This window comes from Erpetoichthys calabaricus, chromosome 3 (genome assembly GCF_900747795.2).
Source record: "Erpetoichthys calabaricus chromosome 3, fErpCal1.3, whole genome shotgun sequence".
Classification (NCBI taxonomy): Eukaryota; Metazoa; Chordata; class Cladistia; order Polypteriformes; family Polypteridae; genus Erpetoichthys; species Erpetoichthys calabaricus.
The window spans coordinates 103,949,152-103,970,167 of NC_041396.2; the positions used below are offsets into that span (position 1 = coordinate 103,949,152).

General features: G+C 38.0%; 1 protein-coding gene across 7 annotated transcripts in view; it reads left to right on the plus strand.

Moving 5' to 3' along the window:
- Positions 1 to 21,016, plus strand: part of LOC114649318 (sulfotransferase 6B1-like) — a 296,944-nt gene that overhangs the window by 224,851 nt on the left and 51,077 nt on the right. The window contains exon 1 of one of the 7 annotated variants that reach the window (XM_051925619.1): positions 5,791 to 6,150. The exons of the other annotated variants lie outside the window; for them this stretch is intronic. Coding sequence (XP_051781579.1) covers positions 5,955 to 6,150 — 196 coding nt within the window. The 5' untranslated portion in view covers positions 5,791 to 5,954. Of the gene's footprint in view, positions 1 to 5,790; positions 6,151 to 21,016 lie in introns of those variants that run through there. 7 annotated transcript variants of the gene reach the window in all.

Consider the following 21,016-nt stretch of genomic DNA (forward strand, 5'->3'; position numbering starts at 1 on the left):
GTAGTTATTGTCCAGTGAGTTAAACACCCAGTGATAATCAAGTGGACCTGTTATTGTTCCAGTATTGGCTGAATGCTTACTCAGTGTCATGACTCCTGCCACCAAAATTTTAAAAATCAGGCTTTGACAAAATGGCTGTTTTTCCAAACTACAGCAAACTTTGGCCCAAACAGACAAAAACAAAAATGAAAGCCCATTATCATCAAAACATTCCCTAATAATTTCAAGAAACCTTAAATTAGTAAAGAAAAGGAAAAATCACGAAAACACCAGCTCTTTACATTTGAAGATCAATTACCAAAACATATATATCTTTAAACAGGAAACAACAAAAACACTGAACAGAGACAAATAATGACAGGTTTGCCTAAAAGGAAACCTGAAGGCACAGTCAGGCACCCGTTAGGGAACATAGGCGGACATCTAAAGCGCCGTTGTCTGAGGAGTGATATTTCTGAAAGTTAAGGGGTGTGTTCTCCAGACACCAAGGGGTAAGGTCATCAGACTCTGATTCTTCTAAGCTGTTACCCACTGGGAGTCATTTATGAAAGTAAACATACACACACTCTGCAGCCTGAAAGATACAAATCCAAATTCAAAAACCTCAAGAACAGAGGAAAAAAGTCAGAAAAACCATCAATTTACAAAAGTGCTCACTTTGAAGAAGATGATTCTACTGCAGCACTCAATGCCAATTAAATAAATAGACACAGGGTGGTCCTCCAGCTAAATATCATGACAGCACTGTCCCAAAAAACTCTATACAAAGCAGATAGGGCACATAACTAAATGCACTACCGTAAAATGAAAATACATCCATAAATAATTAATAAACTAAAAAATATTCAATACATATTATAGAAATGGATAAAAAAATACACAATAATGATTAATTAGTGAATAAAAAAAGATCTCAGAAATGAAACTATATTTAAGGCAAGGTTGCCACCATCGCCAAAACATGACACTTACAGTAAGTATTATGGAATATATAACTAATTAGCTATGGAGAATATTCTGTATTTTTACATTTACATTTACATTTTCATCATTTAGCAGACGCTCTTATCCAGAGCGACTTACAACAGTGCTTAGTAGTATTTGCCTGGCTCTAAACTCTACTGGTAGAGAAATTACAATCTAATTGTTGCTTATTTCTTTCTAAAGGCTAGTGATAGTTAGGTGTGTTTGACATCTACTGTAGAAGCCTAGAGCTGAATTGAAATATATAATCTTTTGCCAAAAAGGATTCTGCTTGTGTATGTAAAACTTTTCTCACACACTGCTCAAGAGTCTCTAAAGGTTGAAGCGTGGAAATTTCATCCTCCTAGGAAGACCACCTGAAGTAATACACAAATACTGATCCATGTTGAGGTAAATAGAAAATACACAGGAGACATAGGCAGGTGAGAAAAAATGTAGATCACAAAGTAGAATGTACATTCTTCCACTTATATTAAGGTTAGCAAGAAACTGAGTAAAGTTTATAACAAATTATTCTTTTTATGCTAATCACATAATTGTTTAACACACATATAGCTTAGAGACTTCACTGTAAATGTTGACCTCTGTGTAGAATTAGTTAATCAATGGAAAGTAAAGTCATATAATGGAAGGAGTGTAACCTCTTCACAGCACAGGGCTCATCTGTTTTAGCTTAAATGGATGTGAAGCACACTTAAATTTAGCTTGGGATCACTGTAACAAGTCTTAAAGCATGCCTAAAGTATAGAGTAGTGGAGAGTTCAGAGACCAGTCCTAGGTGGGATGCCATTTCATCTTTGACAGAACCCATACACACATAAACACACATGTACACATACAGACACATTTTTATGATGTTTGGGATAATGAAACTAAATCCACTTGGACCCAAAGATTGCCAGGTACAATGATGTGGTTAAAGATGTAATCAGGCATTAAACCATACAAGGCAGCAGCGCTTTTAATTACGACATCATTCTGACCCTTCATCAATAAAAATGCTTTTTTCAGTTCTAATTGTTTTTTGTTTATGTTCATAACTGTACTCTTTGTGAGTACAAGTTGGATTTCAGCTACAGGTTTTTTTGTAAGCCTTGTGATGGTGGTACCATAATCTGGAACAGAATGTCAAAACAACATTCTTTAATCCAAAATAAAAAATATTATCATACACAAATGCATACAAGGGTAGCTTAAACAAGCAACAATGTGAGGTAGCAGATCAATAAACAGAAAGAGATTCTCTTTTGCCACATTTGGTCTTATTGTGAAGAAATTAATGTTTATAATTTTATTGTGAGCACATACATTTACCCAGTCATATTCAAAGAAAGTGTAAAGGGACAGGAAATGTGTTTTAACAGGATAGGCTGCAGGTTCAAAATCCTGAAAAATCCAAATAAAACTAAGGCTTCGAAACACAAATGTAAAAACAGGAGGGCAGAAGATTCAAAGCCAGAAGTCCTAACACTATGTTAGATTACATTCTCTTAGCTAACATTACAAGTAACGGTTTGCTTTTTAAAGGAAGATCCAACCCTTGGATACCAACATATGTATGTTTTGTGAGATATTAAATCAAAATGAAAGGCAAGTTCTTATTTCAAAATGCCAAAACCAAAAATCACTAACCAAAAATTAAGGTCAAAAAAGGGGTACATGTAAAGATCTAACTGCCAAAGGATTCTTTCGAGTAAACAAATTTGGATAAACATCACAGTGCAACACTATCTCTTATATCAGGATTGTTACGAATGACGTTAGTCAAGGGGTAGCAACAACCATTGTTGTTAACAACAAAACGGCACAAAATAGCAATGAATGTGCTAAAAAAAGAAGACACAAAATGTTAGGATGTTGTTTGCCACTATTGGGTTCCTGTTCTAGTAGAAACATTGTTATGTCCATTCTCATAAAATCTTGAGATTAAATTTTTTTCTCGACCACCACTAAAATTTGCATGGAGAAAATAAGTCATAAATTGTGATTTTCCCCTTGGGATTAATAAAGTATCTATCTATCTATCTATCTATCTATCTATCTATCTATCTATCTATCTATCTATCTATCTATCTATCTATCTAAAAAAGTAACTTTTGGTGGAGTATTCCTTAAGGGACAACGCTTCTTGTAACAGTCCCCCAACCAGGTTAAGTTGTCCCTGGATGTAGAACACCTCTTACGTGAACTGTTGATCCTTGTCTTAAACATATGAAGGCATCTATCATTCATCATCAGTACTTTCAGAGTGTCCGTGTTGGCAAGGGGCCTTTATACCAGATTTCTCTTCCCCTCCTTGATGAAATGATGGAGTTGAAAGTTACAAGGGGGACCCGCCCCCCATATCCCCAGGGCAATGAACCGATTGAGTGAGGAATAGCACAATACATTAAATGATATCCATGCTGTACATTGTTAAAAGTATGATCAACTCTCTGTTAAGGAGCTTGTTTGTATGAAGCATAGCATCCTTTAACGTTGTGGTTATCTGCACTCTTCTAAAAGCAGGAGAGTTCATTCAGTCAACTGTGGCTTACACAAACTCCATGTATTTTTCTGTTTCTTGCCTTGCTCACCTTGTCATAATCTTCTGATGTCTTTTGCTGTTTGTAATTTTAAAACTTTATCCAAAATAATTTCTATCTGCTTTCTGTAGAATGTCATTCAGTCATTTCTGCCCCCTTTCTAGCATAATATTGTAATACTGATTTGTTCAAACAGGTGCATGGATTTAGCAGACCAACTTCATATTAGGTTTTCTCACTTCATTTAATCACGCCTTGCTGCAGATTCAAAGATCAATGTGCCTGTGCACCCTGAAACCAAAATCAGTGCAACTTTCTTCAAGTGTTTGCCTCTGATTTCACAGCACACTATTTTCTTTAAGATCCTTTTACCTCTGCTCAGAAACTCGATTGACAAGGTTTTACCAGCTCTTTCACATGCTAGTCTCATTCAGCAACCTGTGTACAGCACAATTTGTATCATATTTCTTTTCTTTATGGATAGCTTATTGTTAAGATTCATCTTGGCATGAGTCTCCTGGTAGTTCATTAAGTTACTGTACATCAGCTCCTGTGAGTAAAGCATAGGAATCCATTACTCTGTAAAGCAAAATCTCTCCCACAGGATTGAATTAGGAAAGTGACATGTGAGGCTTCTAGATAGTTTAAGAAGACATTAATCTAACAGCAAAATTAAATGCTTTTTAACACACAGCCTCAACCCACTCAGTGCCCTATAAACATTACGACACGTGCACCTATTGTCTGAAAACAATTAGTCCCGTCTAGAGCCTGGGAAAACTAGAGGTTATCGCAGAAGTGTTGACACCATTACACAATTCTGAGACCCTGATTAATGTAAGATTCAAATCTATGGGATATGGAAGAGAACTGGAATTACACACATGGAGAACATGTAAACATCCCACAGATATGGGAATTAGGAATTAAACACACAGGTCTTTAGAGCTAACATGAAATTAAAACTGAACAAGTTATTTTCTAATTTTACACAAGACACAGGATTTTTTTTATCTGAATATTCTTTGAAATTGAAAATCACTATACATATTGTAATGTATCCTTATATACTGTATAATTTGATAGTATCCGTATGTATGGCGTTCGCGTCAATACCCCGTATGTATGGTGTTCGCGTCAATACCTCGACTCAATAGTTAGAAGCATGAGTAATGACGGCTGGGTATTAACAACGGACATTGTTAAAATTTTAGCCGATCTCAGATCTAAAATGAGTGACGATCGCAATGCAGCCACAACAGCAGCAGCCGTGGGAAAGGATGCGTAAGAAACGAAGTCACATGACTGAGGAGGAACGTAGACTTGCTAATGTGACCAGACGTACACAACGTGCACAACAAACGGACGAGCAGCTTGCAGCTATAAATGCTACTAACGCTGAAAGAAATAGTGCAAATCGGACACAAAGGACAGATAAAGAACGTGCACTACAGAATGCTACTAACGCTGAAAGAAATCGTGCCAGCCGTGCACAAGCGACCGAAGAAGCTCGAGTAACCGCAAATGTAGCACGGGTTGAAAGACATCGAGCAGCCCGTGCCTTGCGGCGTGAAAATGCTCACCGGCACGGCATTGCCATGTGGAATCACACAGATATTACTGAGGACAAAGTTCCGGAGCACCACTCAGGTGCATTTGACAACCTGTGCAAACATTGCAACTCATTCAACTTCACCTGTGAAAACAGGCAAGGTGGAGAATACAATTGCTGCCATAAAGGTCGAGTTCGAATTAACCCTTACAGATACCCTGACAGGTTTAACAACCTGTTGACATACTGTATTTAGACCCAAACTCCAAGCATTTCTTGGAAAATATCAGAAAGTATAACAGTGCAACTGCCTCCAGGCCATGGTCCGTATTGTTACAGAATACATGGCCAAATATACCATCAATCTGGACCCTTGCACCCCGGAGAAGGTGAAACACCAAAATTTGCTCAAATCTATATATTAGAACAAAATAATTTCAGGGACTTAAAAAAACAAATAATTCTTTGCAGAGAAAGTATTGATTTCACAAACGTGCAATTTGTAGCCTGATTCGATCGGGCACCCAGTCACTAGTAAAGTTATATACAGTATTAGACAAGGGCTCTGCCTGTATGAGGCCGATACTGACTGCAACATATCTGACAAAACGTTCAGTTCTTCTTAACCATGTGTGCACCTAGACACTCCTAAATCCCTAAATAGATTAGGCAGCACATTTATGTCATTATTATGAGTGTGGCATAGAAGAGGAGTACAACTGCACGCATGTGCTGCGTAAGGAGGTGGCTCCTTTAGTACTTTGCCTGGAAAGCAGGTCACTAAAGTTCATTGCTGCTGCAGCATTTAAAGTGAAAGTGAGGCACCACTTAACAGACATCTGCCTGTTGGAAAAATTCATTCTCACCTCTCAAGAACAAATCTGGCGTCTAACATGGATAGAAGCACTATTTTCAAAGAGTTCGAAGACATGGCAGAAAAAGTAAAACAATTGCAACCAGAAGAGAGACAGTTTATGTATAAGGGAACCCTGTATCCTTCACCACTAACTTCTCCGGAAAACTTACAGGCAGTGGGCAATTTTGAAGCCAGGGCAGATGACATTTTATTGGTGTCATATCCAAAATCTGGTAAGTTTAAGGGCTTTGAGAAAATAAATTGAGTTCTGTGGCTTTTATTGTTCTTCAGTGACTTGATGTATAATATTTAACTTTTAGTGACCAATGAGACAAACAAGCAGGAGAATTTAGGATGGCTTTTTGAACTCATCAAAATGCTGATAAAGGAGTGCATAGAAACTATCCATCCTTCAGTTTGTGCTTGTTACCTTGAAAAATCCTATAATGCTTTGATTTTTTTTACATGTCTGTATAACGGTCCTCATCAGCTGTACATTGTGATTGTCAGCAAAATGTTGTGCTATCCATTCTTCCAATTGACTGGCTTTGTCCTTTTATGTACATACACAGTATATAAAATATGTACAAATGTATACATAAAATGTTAACATAAAATATATATACCCACACACGAAGTATATATATTCTTCAAACTGGAATCATTTATAATGATGTAATCTATCTATTTTCAGTCTTAACATTCCACTTGTGTACCTGAAATGCTCAGTAATCTCAATGAACATTTCATGACTCAGTTCTCATTGTGTAGACAGCAGCCTTCTTTATTCAACAAGAAATTAAGACTGTGTGAATCTTTTATTTATTCTAATAGAACATTGTTTAATCTGTAATTTACAGCATAATTTACTTGATAAACATACTTTACTGACACACACCAATATGTACAGTATCCTTTCATTTCACCAGGAGTTCTCCAGCTGCCAGTGTGGATTTTTCCTTTAACGTACAGACCTTCCCTGGGGTATTCTCTGATGTGTGCTATGCCTGCTGCCTCAGTTGCCCCCACTCTCTGTTTTTGTCTAGTAGGGTCTAGTAACACCACACCACTCGAAACCACCTTGGATTATAAGACACAGATATCTTATTTAACCAATTTAGGAAGGGAAATGAAGTGGAAATAAAATACAAAAAATATCTATTGGCTTTGTTTAAGCGTTGAAATCCTTTTCTAATCTGAGAAGATAATTATCCTGCTTTGCTTTCACGCTCTCCATTTTCTTACCTCCAAAACATTTCTTTATCAATTTTTCTCCATTATCTTGCTAACATCCTTGTCTTATCACAGAGCTGTCTGGCAGAGAAAGTCCATTTTAAATTTCCATTGATGTTTTACTTTCCAGGAATCTCATCAGATTCTGCTTTTTTAAGTATTGGTGCCATCAAGTGGCAAAGCCTTTGAGTGTTTGAACTTGTAACCCTTAATATTACTTTTATTAAAAGCCAGTTACTTGAGATGGAACCTGAGTTTCCTGCAATTACCAGAAGACCCTGAGCCATATGTAGGTTCTCCTGGGAATATGATTTTTGCACCCAAGCATAAATGTTCTTAATATCCTGTAGAGACACTTGGGGTCATTTCCATAGAATGGTTGTTTCATCATTGCTGACAGATCCAATGTTAGATTCTTTATGCATTGGCCATTACTATATGCTTTTTAATGATAGGAGAATCAAATTTAAGAAAAATGTGTACGGTTGTGGTATATTTGCATATTACTTTGTAAATAATGTACAAACACATAAAACATTTGAAGAGAACCAGCAATGTGTATTGTTTTTGTGTTTTTATGTGATACATAAAACACACTGAAATGTGTTTTAAAAATTTCTCTTCAAACTTTAGTCCCTTGCCCTGCGGTCGGTTGGCGCCCTGCCCAGGGAGTTGTTTCTGCGTTGCGCCCTGTGTTGGCTGGGATTGGCTCCAGCAGACCCCCGTGACCCTGTGTTAGGATATAGCGGGTTGGATAATGACTGACTGACTGACTTTAGTCCCTGGACAATGAGTATAAATAATGCAATTATTGCCTTCTGGTGCTGCCCAGTTAAGCTCATTACAGAGCCATTATTATTATATTATTATATTGTACCATATATATTAAAGCATTTTATATTAGGTATTAATAATTTGACTGGAAGTATTTCTGTGACTGAAGATTCTGAACTTAATAGGCTTGAACTAACGAGACTCATTTTGTGCAGGATAATTAACTTTGAAATATAAGGAGTAGTATGGTACAAGTTGGAGTATATTGCTCCTCTGGAAGGATTCAAGTATCATATTCTATTAAATCAGAATGTTTACTTTAGATGGTAAATATGCATTTTTACTATCTGAAATAATCCTCACTCATATTTGTCCTTTTCTTCCTCATTCAGTTTTTGTAAAGTTGAATCAGCTTTTATCTTTTTGCTCTTTTGATGTGGTGTAGTAGAAGAAGAGGCATCAATGGCGAACTAACACTGCTAGCATGGCTGTTCTTAGTCATAATTTATTGCCAGAGTGGTGCCTCTGATGCTAAGGATCTGTGCTAGTATCAGGAAGGTTGCTGGTTGAAATCCCGTTACCAAAAGAAATCCTGCTCCGTTGGGCCCTTCAGCAAAGCCCTTAACCTGAAAATTGCTCCAGGTGTTCAGTTAAATGGCTGACCATGTGCTCTGGGTCAGGAGGATTAATACCGTATATGAAATCTAAAAAAAAAATGTGTGAAAAGGACCAGGACCCAACAGTTTGTTAGGGACTGTTCCAACCAGCCGTTATGAATATGATGTAAAGTAGTGCTTACACTCATGGGGAAAAAAACACCAGGAGAGCCCATAAGTCATGCCAACTGTAGATCAGAGTGTGCCACACACAAGGGAGGATCTACTACAAAACTAATCCTGGAAGGGCCCCAGAAGAGACTTTAGTGCACATTACTTAAAAATGTTTGGCATCTACTGTATGAGGAGGTTTTTTTTTTTTTTTAAATATTATTAATATAGTGTAATTCAATATAAAATAGATAAAATAAAAATTAAAAGGTTAATTAAAGTTTAATGCCGTAAGTGAAAACATGCTTGTATTAAGGCAGTTTCATTTCATTCTAAATATATTTAATATAAAATAATTATAAATAACTTAAAACACTGTTAATATCCATCCATCCATTATTCAACCCACTATATCCTAACTACAGGGTCACGGGGGTCTGCTGGAGCCAATCCCAGCCAACACAGAGCGCAAGGCAGAAAAAAAACCCCAGGCAGGGCGCCAGCCCACCGCAGGGCACACACACACCAAGCACAATTTATAATTGCCAATGCAACTAACCTGCATGTCTTTGGACTGTGGGAGGAAACCGGAGCACCTGGAGGAAACCCACACAGACACGGGGAGAACATGCAAACTCCACGCAGGGAGGACCCGGGAAGTGAACCCAGGTCTCCTTACTGGAAGGCAGCAGTGCTACCCACTGCGCCACTGTGCCACCCGCTGTTAATATTTATACCAAAAATTTTAATTATTTATCTTAGGCTAGCTGTATTGGAAAAAATGAAAGCATATTTCTTTTGTAATGGACCACATTTAAGTAACTTTTTATTTAGACAGATAATCTTATAAAACCTTAAAATATACTAAACATATAATACTATCACAATAAATCTTATAAAACCTTAAAATATACTAAACATTTAATACTATCACAATAAATAACAACAACTTCTTTTACCTATGCAGTCAAAGCGCTACTGCCTCACTGTAAAGAGACAGGGGTTTGCACCCTGGGTCCTCTCCAAGTGGAGTTTGTATGTTTTTCCTGTGTCTATGTGGGTTTGTTCCACTTTCCCCCCACTGTCCAAAAACATGCAGGTAGCAGCACTAAACTGGCCCTAGTGTGTGTTTGATTTGCGAGTGTATGTTTGGTGTGGAGTGTGTGCGTGTGTGTTTGCCCTGTGATAGATTGGCACCCTGTCCAGGGTTTGTTCCTGCCTTGAGTCCTGTGCTAGCTGCGATGGGCTCCAGCATGCCCCACAACTCTGGTCTGAATTAAGCCAGTTAGAAAATGACATGATGATTTTACCTATGTGCAATTAAAAACAGTAAAAATTCATAAAAAAGGGGAGCTGTTGAAAAGGCAATTAGAGTGCTAATGTGAATCACTCATGATAGCAATCTAGACAATATTTTTTTCATGTGTTCATAAGGATACAATATTTGAATTACCCCTACTCAAAATTAAACATTACATTTAGAAAAGTAAGGTAAGTAGTAAAGGTGAAATAGTGTTAGGTTATCCTAAGCCTATTGTTTTTTTTAATTGTAGTTATCCAAACCTCATTGCTGGTTGCGAAGGAGCTCCATAACAGTTGGAGCCTCAAAAATGTAGGTCCGCCTCTGACCCCCGCCTGCATCTTTATGTATAGAACTATTACTATATTAACAAATTTATAAAATGTCTTCTCAAAATAAATAGGAATTGAAGTAAATAGTCTAAAGACTTCATTGTAAACTATGTTTCTTCTCTTTTGCTGTTTAAACTAACTATAAGAAAATAGGAATTCTTTTTAAAACTTAATATTAGCAAAATAACATGCTTAATCGTTTTTTGTGCTAGTTAATATTGCACTGAAATCAATATTAGATACCAGGAACAACAATAACTTTTTATGTGGTCATGCTTTAGTTTAAGGTTTGTTTGCACAGTATACTGTACCTACAATGAAAAGCTCAAAGGTCTGGGTATTGCACATAATAATAAAAAAAACACCCTTTGTCCTGCCCATTATTGCCATGCTGAGCTTTTTGTGTCACTATTTTATATTTTTCTTTTAACCTGGTTGTGGTTTTTATCTGGCTATGCATTCTTTGCTTTATTTAATTCAATTCAGTTTTATTTTTGTATAATGTTCTTTGCCGAGTACGGTCTCAGAAATCTTGCACAAATTTACAACAATAACAGAAACAGTTAAACCATATTCTCTTTACATTAATACACACACACAGTAAAACAGAGCAAATATGATTAACAAAATATAGGAACATTATAATTAAGATATGGCCAGTAGCCAATGGAGATGAGGGAAACAACAGTTGCATATATGTTGCAATTTTTTTTTGTTTTGATTTTTTTATGTTATTGTGGGTTTTTTTTGTTTTGTTTCACTGCCATTATTCTGAACAGACATATCATGTATTGGTACTTTCTAACCTGCTTAATCCAGATCACAGTCATGGTGGGGGCCTAACCCAGCTAGCACAGGGCACACACAATGCACACAGAAGGCACAAACAAACACTGGACAGTGTGCCAGTCCATCGCAGGGTGACCAGACACCCCCACACACCCACACACACTAGAGCTAATTTAGCACCACTAAATCATCTAACCTGAATGTCTTTGGACAGTGGAAGGAAACCTGAGCAGACATGTAAGTAAGAATGTCATTTCATTGTACTAAGTACGTAACAATAAAGTTGAACTTGATATATGGAGGCATTTTAGGGGTTGTAATCTTCTCTGCCTTTAAATAATAATGGAACTGTATGGTATAAAGCACCTAAGCCAGCTCATTTTATTTTACCATTTATCCATCTTCTCTCTTTGTGTGTTATAATTTGGCTTGTTCCTGACCCCCACACACCTCCCCCCCTTCCCTCTCTCTAGTTGTTTTAGAATTATCTTTTTTTTTTTAGGGTGGTGAGCTTAAAGTATGGTTTAAAAAAGGCTTGCCTGCATGATAAATATCAGACATTCCCAAAATCAGCATTTTCAAGTGTAAGAAAAAAACAGGGCTGAAACAGAAACTTCTCTTTACCATTAGAATATTTTTGAAATTCCTTCTTAATACTAGAATGTTCTGGGAACTCCACCTTACTACTAGAATGTTCTATGTTCACGAATTGTTCACTAATCAGTTCTTTGTAAGTTCTAACAATACAGGTAAAATATTCAGAATTGAGTAGCCTATAAACGTTTCAGTCAGGCCAAACTATAATATGTAAGGAAGCTAACCCTAATGGACAAAAATACGCCTTATGAAGAAAAGATGTTACAAACATCAGCTCTTTCCATTGCTTTGTGGACCAGGAATAATAATGTAAAGATAGCAAGCATTAATGTCTTTATTCTTTAGGAAGCTATTGTATGATACAGAATTTGCATAGTTTTTCAGTGGTAATTGCATAACTTACTTCTTCTTCTTCTTTCAGCTGCTCCTGTTAGGGGTTGCCACAGCAGATCATCTTTTTTCCATATCTTCCTGTCCTCTACATCTTGCTCTGTGACACTCAACACCTGCATGTCTTCTCTCACCACATCCATAAACCTTCACTTAGGCCTTCCTCTTTTCCTCTTACCTGGCAGCTCTATCCTTAACATCCTTCTCCCAATATACCCAGCATCTCTCCTCTGCACATGTCCATACCAACGCAATCTCGCCTCACTGACTTTGTCTCCCAACCGTCCAACTTGAGCTGACCCTCTAATGTAGTCATTTCTAATCCTATCCATCCTCGTCACACCCAATGCAAATCTTAGGATCTTTAACTCTGCCAACTCCAGCTCTGTCTCCTGTTTTCTGGTCAATGCCACTGTCTCCAACCCATATGACATAGCTGGTCTCACTACCGTCCTGTAGACCTCCCCTTTTACTCTTGCTGATGACCATCTCTCACAAACTACTCCTGACACTCTTCTCCACACATTCCACCCTCTTTTTCACCTCCCTTCTACAATCTCTATTATTATGTACTGTTGATCCCAAGTATTTAAACTCATCCATCTTTACAACTCTACTCCAGCATGCTCACCATTCCACTGACCTGACCTCCCTCTCATTCACACACATGTATTCTGTCTTGTTCCTACTGTGCTTCATTCCTCTCCTCTCTAGAGCATATCACCACCTCTCCAGTGGCTCCTCAACCTGCTCCCGACTCTTGCTGCAGATCACAATGTCATCAGCAAACATCATAGTCCATGGGGATTCCTGTCTAATCTCATCTGTCAACCTGTCCATCATCATTGCAAATAAGAAAGGGCTCAGAGCCGATCCCTGATGTAATCCCACCTCCACGTTGAATGCATCCGTCATTCCTACTGCAGACCTCACCACGGTCACACTTCCCTCGTACATATCCTATACAACTGTTATGTACTTCTTTGCCACTCCTGACTTCCTCGTACAATACCACAACTCCTCTCGAGGCACCCTGTCATATGCTTTCTCCAGGTCCACAAAGATGCAATGTTACTCCTTCTGGCCATCTTCAGCAGTTGCATAACTTACTATTAATATAATTTTTATTAAATAACTAGCAGTATCATAGCCCACCTGGACAAAATAGTGCATAGAGGCCTCTGTTTTGATAGCAAAACTGAAACATACATAGGCATCAGAAACATTGTGGGCCCCCAGCAAGTGTCCACTGTGCCCATATGTTAAGACAGCCCTGATGCCCAGGGGTGGAATAAAGTGTAGGCGGGATCATTAAATAAAATAACAAAGTTGGAAGAGTTTTGCTCCCCCCTTTGCATACCTGACATAAGTCCCAAAATTGCTATCTAGGGGCAGTTCCCCAATAAAACACAGGGTGCAAGAGGAAACTCTGGATGGTGCACCTCCCTAAAGTCACAATAAAGTTTCAAAGGGAATTAATATTTTTATATAATCCAAACAGCAATAGCAAATAGACCTGATGTGACAAGTGAACATGTTTTAGGGAAGAAGTAAAGTTGAGCTCACTATTAATCTAAAGTAATGTGTTCAATAAAAATACAGAAACTTTAAGAGCTAGTTACACATAAGGGATGTGAAAAAAACAACTCCAGAGAGATTAAAAAGGATAGGAGGCTCAAAGAGAACTAAGGTGCTAGGTATTGATGCAGTAGGTGCAACAACATCTGCTAGTAATGACCGCAATACCAAGTCATGTAGAGATTTTCAGGCAGTTGTCAGAGAAAAGGTGGGCTGTGTTAGCAGTCCTTTTAAACTGGAGGTCCTGTGGACGTGGATGATGGAGAAGAGGAGGGTGGAGTCTGGAGGGGTTCGTAATCCTCATCCTGGTTAGTGCCTTTATTGCTGTGGATTAAGTAGACAGACATGATACTCCCTTGGTTTTCATCCTTGAGAAATGTCTACATTAACCACTGTAGGCACAACTAAAACAAACATAATCTTGAAAAAGTTTTTAAAAAATATATACAAAGAATCCAAATATATTAAAGCATTAACAAAGGAAATTAAAAGTAATTTATTGTGAGACTTTACATTTCCCATCGAATTTGGTTTGGCACACTCTAAATGATTAGGAGTCGACAAGTTATAAATGTTTTGAACAAATGTTTTTAGAACTTGTAGAATTGTATAAAAATAAACCAAACTCATAAAAAGTGTTGGGGTCCCAGCCTGTGATTCTGCATTTAATTGTAAAGATGGTAGATTTTTTAAAACAGAGCAGAGACAAAATGACTAAGTTTTACAAGACAGGAATTGCAGAGCTGTACTCCTTAACGATGCTGCTGGTGAAATGAGAATAACTTCATGTCGCCGACCCCTTTTATTGTGTCTGCACTAGAAGGGAAAGAGTTTGGAAGGAGGGCACCTAAAGTCATGTGTCTTTGGGCAGGACTTCTTCTGTCTGGATGATGAGAACAGAAGTTATTATTAAAACAGTGTAGCCCACCAGCCAAATCTCCTCGTTCAACTTTAAATTAAAATCTGCAAAATGCCCACATTTCAGATCATTTACATACTGTAAATTTTCACTCATCACTATAAATACAGAGTTTTATTACAGAGTTTAATATGTAAAGTTCGTTTAAACATGAATACATTACAATTAGTTTAAATTCTGAGTGTATATAGTTATTTTATGCATACATTAGCTGTGCTACTCGTCTAAAACAGATTGAAATGTAAGTAATTAATGTAGACCTCAGTGGTAACGTTTGCAGTCCACCATGCTCTCAGTTATGAGTCATTTGGTCTGAGATTTGTAAAAGCATTGTTCATGTTTGTGATGTGCCATCAAGTGGAATGACTATTGCACTTACAAACATATGTTTATGATGTGCTATCTTTTGGAATGACAGAGAAATAGCAACCAGATGGACACACAGACAAACACACAAGCACTTATCCTTTTATTAAGGTGGATACACAGTGCATTATACACTTGCAGAATACAGAGACACAAAAATCCACACACAAACATACTTTATGCCTTTCTTTGTGTGGTTACTTATGGATGCAAGGAAAGCAAGATCTCCTTCATATTTAAAAGAAATAAAATATTTAAGGTAGTATTGCATTATTTAATTTAAGTATGCTAAATATGCTTAGGTTTCTTTGCTTAACTAGCATTTTTATCTTAAAAATTCACATAAAACCTCTGTTATGTGTGCACAGTGCCCCCTTAAGGTTTCTTATTTATATAAAATTGTATCAGAACAGTTTGTGATCTGTGAGGCTTGCTGAAAGCCAGAAGGTTGATGTGCACTTTGATTTAGCTGAATTCTGAAAGGTCGAGAGCATTTCCCATTTATTTATTTTTGATTTGTTTTGTTTAAAGTGTATTTCCAGGACTTCTGTAGTGGTACCACAATCAAAGTGCAAGTGCAGCACAATTAGCGTATCTTATCAATCCAATGAGTAAACCAATACAAATCAAACCATGTAGGCAATTAACTCTGTTAATTTAAAGATGATTATTTACAGCTAAGCTACTTTAGGCTTTGTACTCAAAAAAACAGGCATATTCAAATATGCTATTTGATATTTATTTTAAACACGGATCAGCTACTACATTAAAACCGCCTGCTTAATATTGTATAGGCTCCACTCGTGCCAACAAAACAGCTCTGACATTTTAAGGACTCCACAGTAGATAGATAGATAGATAGATAGATAGATAGATAGATAGATAGATAGATAGATAGATAGATAGATAGATAGATAGATAGATAGATAGATAGATAGATAGATAGATAGATAGATAGATAGATACTTTATTAATCCCAAGGGGAAATTCACTTGTGAAGGTGTCCTGTGGTATCTGGTACCAAGAAGTTAGAAGCAAGTCTGGTAACTTGCAAGGTGGGACCTTCACAGATCAGACCTGTTTTTCCAGCACATCCCACAGATCTGGAGAATTTGGAGGCCAAGTCAAAACCATAAACTCTTTGTCATGTTCCTCAAAAAACCTGCCATCAGGGAATATGATTGCCATGAAGGGGTGTAGGTGGTCTGCAATAATCTTTAGGTAAGTGGTATATGTCAAAGTATCATCCACATGAATGCCAGGACTCAAGGTTTCCCAGCAGAACATTGCCCAGAGCATCAGACTGTCTGTGCCAGCTTGCTTTCTTCTCATAGTGCATCCTGCTGTTATTTCTTTCCTATGTAAACAACACACATGCACCAAGCCATCTACATGTTGTAAAAGAAAACATGGTTTATCAGAGAAGGCCACCTTCATCCATTGCTCCATGGTCCAGTTATGATGTTCATGTACTCCTTGTAGGCACTTTCAGTGATGGACAGGGGTCAGCATGAGTACTCTAACTGGTTCAATGCAGCATTGAAATAATTTTTTTCCTTTAGAGATGCATGATCGCAGCTCAGCATTAACTTCTAGAAAGTCTAAAAAAGATTTCCCAATAGAACATGAGCTTGTGATAGGCTGTATCAAAAGGATCAGTTTGTTAAAAGAATAATAAGTAATTATGGCTCTTCTTTTCTTTTATATTTAGTTATGAAAGGAGTGTTTACTTGTGATGTAGGTTCAGGGAGGCCTCGGGAAAGAATGCCACAGAAGAAGGCATCATGGGCTGTTCAAGTTGGTTATGAGGAAACCTATTGAATCACTTGAGCCATTAACTGCGGGCACACTAAAATCCCACAGTTACTTTGTGCTTGTTGAGAAAGGATGTCTGATTAAGTCCCTGTGTGTCATGGAAGGAAAACAGACATGCAAGCCGGTTGTACAAGAGAGAGCCATAATTTAGTTGACGTTTTGAACAAACAGAGAGAGAGAAGGAATTTTAGGAAAGTTACCTGAAAGAGGGAGAGCATGCATGTGAGTATGTGACAAGAATATGGAGATATATGGGGCATCCTGCAGATGGAAAGGACACCTAGGGTGGACGTTGCAACATCTTCATGATAGATTAGTCGGGTGAGTGTTGCCCATTTTATAAAAGGTTTGTAGAGAAAGCGTGGTGCAATCCTTTGAAAAAGCATTCTTTTATTGTATATATGAAGAGTGAGAGAGAGATATAGATTCAAACTTTTACTGATTTCTTTTTCACATTCTTTTTTGATCACTTTTCTTTTTTCATCCTCTTTGATTATGTATCTTGTCTGAAGGAGGGGAAAGAATAATCATTTGTTTATGTTTCTTATTTTTTTATCAGTTATTATTTAGCAACCACTGTATACACTGTACAGCTTCTGTTTCATTTATTTTTGTTTTTCATTGTATATAAATCTATATATATAAAGGAGAGTTGGGATCCGTGTGACTGTGTTTGTTTGTTTGTGGAGGGACGGAGAGTTAAGACGGGTGTTGGAGTCACGTGATCATCTCCCCTCCCATTCACCTCATTTCATTCACTTCATTTCGCTCCGAGCTGAGCTCCTCAACTGACGTGGTCTTGCAGTCCTTTCTCCTTTTCTGATTTACTGTTTAGTAGATGCAGTACGTACTGAATAGTATTTTTTCCTTTAGTGTTTCTTAGTGTTTAGTAGATGCGGTGTGCCAGTGTTCCCGGCGGTGTTGTGGTTTAGTGTTACTTTCTACTTCGTTTTTGTACTTTAGTGTTTAATAATAAATAATAATAATTCGTTACATTTATATAGCACTTTTCTCAGTACTCAAAGCGGCTAAAATAGTGAGTGATACTTAGCTGATAGCAGTGTAGAAGCAGCACAACGCAGCTGGTAGGACAGGCGGGTGTGGTAGTGTAGGTGAGCGGCGATAGCAAGCAGCAGGAGGAGGAAGCAGGATTTTGATGTTCCAATACAACAACAACAACAACAACAACAACATTTATTTATATAGCACATTTTCATACAAAAAGTAGCTCAAAGTGCTTTACATAATGAAAAACAGCTATAAACAGCTATAAACAGTAACACTTGGTAATTTAAGGCGTGTTTGCCCCGGAGCCATAAGCCATAAACCAGGTTAGTATGAACATCAGATCAGTTCCCAGTCATAGGGTACTGTAAGATGAAACGGGAGCAGATCAGCATAGCAAATATAATCACGGAGACAGATCATCCCGAGGTGCTAGATCGCCAGGTACAAAGAAATGTTCGTAGGTCTCGTCCCGTGATCCACAGACTCAGCTGTTCCCAGTAAAGTGGAGTCCATAAAATCTGTAAATATTAAGCCAAATCCTTGCAATTCGAGTCAGCTGTATCCACGAACTATACGTACAATAAACGAAATAAAACAAGCGTAAGAAAGTGCAGAATTAAGGCGAATTTTGCGAAAAGTGTTTTTAACAGGGAGGAGCGGCAACAACAAGTGTGCGCCAGCATCCCCTCACCTGCTATAATAAAGCAGTTATAATAAGAAGTTTAGTAGACTTTTACTTTATCTCATTTAGTGTTCTTCCCGGCGGTGTTGCCGTTTTTTAGTGTTAGTGTCTACTTAGTGTTTGTGTTTAGTGTTATGGAAGGAGTGATCTTACCACTGTCAGATTTTGCAATGAATGAGTTGGTAAATAATGATTATTTATCAACAGATCACATGAGCAAATTCAACGAAATTTTAGCTGCGCATACAATTTTCCAACCTCAAGAGGTTTAGCTAATGTGGACTCATGACATACCTATAATGCCCATTCCACAAAATGCAACAGATATTCAAATATTACCTTCTGCAGCTACTGAACGAGTGGCTCACTGGGTGTGTACCTATTATGATGGTGCTGTAATTCATGTCTATGACAGTTTAAACAATGATAAAAAATTCAACCTCACCGAAGAGCAGCTTCATTTCCTTCATGCTTTGTTTCCTTACAAACCTCCCTTTCCATTAGTCCATTATGAAGACACACAGCAACAATTAAATCATACAGATTCTGGTGTATTCTCAATTGCATTTGCTGTGTGTATTTCTTTAGGTATTGACCGAAGTGATCAAGTTTTTACTATTTCTTCAATGCGAAATCACTTACAAATAATTTTTGTTACTCGACAATTGCTTCCATTCCCTGTCGAAAGTAGCCGATGGGCAACACCAGTTACAAGTATTCAGTGCGTTCAAAGACCTGTACGAAGTACGGCCACTAACACAGTCACTCATAAAAGGGGAGATGACTCGGTGCAGGAAATGGGTATTGAAACTACCTCGGAAGACATGAAATCAACGAGGCGATTAAACGGATCTCAAGAGAGGTCTTCAAGGTTGGAAAAAAAGCGCTGGCTGCCAAAACCGTATATATACATATATACATACATATATATATATATATATACATACATATATACATACATGTATATATATATATATATATATATATATATATATATATATATATATATATATATATATGTATATACATATACATATATACATACATATATATATATACATACATATATATACAGTGATCCCTCGCTATATCGCGCTTCGCCTTTCGCGGCTTCACTCCATCGCGGATTTTATATGTAAGCATATTTAAATATATATCGCGGATTTTTCGCTGCTTCGCGGGTTTCTGCGGACAATAGGTCTTTTAATTTCTGGTACATGCTTCCTCAGTTGGTTTGCCCAGTTGATTTCATACAAGGGACGCTATTGGCAGATGGCTGAGAAGCTATCCAGCTTACTTTCTCTCTCTCTCTCTCTCTTGCGCTGACGTAGGGGGGGTGTGAGCAGGGGGGCTGTGTGCAGCTGCTTCCTGAAGGACAGGCTGCACGGAGCTTCGCATACTTAAAAGCTCAAAGGGCACGTATTGATTTTTTTATCTGTCTCTCGCTATCTCTCTCTCTCTCTCTCTCTCTCTCTCTCTCTCTCTCTCTCTTTCTCTTCCTGCTCCTGACAGAGGGGGTGTGAGCTGCCGCCTTCAACAGCTTTGTACCGGCGGTGCTTCGCATACTTAAAAGCCAAAAAGCCGTATTGATTTTTTTTTTGACTGCTTGCTTTGCACTCCTTTGAAAAGGAAGATATGTTTGCATTCTTTTAATTGTGAGACAGAACTGTCATCTCTGTCTTGTCATGGAGCACAGTTTAAACTTTTGAAAAAGAGACAAATGTTTGTTTGCAGTGTTTGAATAACGTTCCTGTCTCTCTACAACCTCCTGTGTTTCTGCGCAAATCTGTGACCCAAGCATGACATTCTAAAAATAACCATATAAACATATGGTTTCTACTTCGCGGATTTTCCTATTTCGCGGGTGGCTCTGGAACGCAACCCCCGCGATGGAGGAGGGATTACTGTATACAGTAATCCCTCGCTATATCGCGCTTGGCCTTTCGCGGCTTCACTCCATCGCGGATTTTACATGTAAGCATATTTAAATATATATCGCGGATTTTTCGCTGCTTCGCGGGTTTCTGAGGACAATGGGTCTTTTAATTTCTGGTACATGCTTCCTCAGTTGGTTTGCCCAGTTGATTTCATACAAGGGACGCTATTGGCAGATGGCTGAGAAGCTACCCAGCTTACTTTTCTTTCTCTCTCTCTTGCGCTGACTATCTGTGATCCTGACGTAGGGGGTGTGAGCAGGGGGGCTGTTCGCACACCTAGACAATACGGACGCTCGTCTAAAAATGCTGAAAGATTATCTTCACGTTGCTACCTTCTGTGTGCAGCTTTTAAGTATGCTGCACGGTGCTTCGCATACTTAAAAGCTCAAAGGGCACGTATTGATTTTTTTATCTGTCTCTCTCTCTCTCACTCTCTGCTCCTGACGGAGGGGGTGTGAGCTGCCGCCATCAACAGCTTTGTGCCGCGGTGCTTCGCATACTTACAAGCCAAACAGCCCTATTGATTTGTTTGCTCCTTTGAAGAGGAAGATATGTTTGCATTCTTTTAATTGTGAGACTGAACTGTCATCTCTGTCTTGTCATGGAGCACAG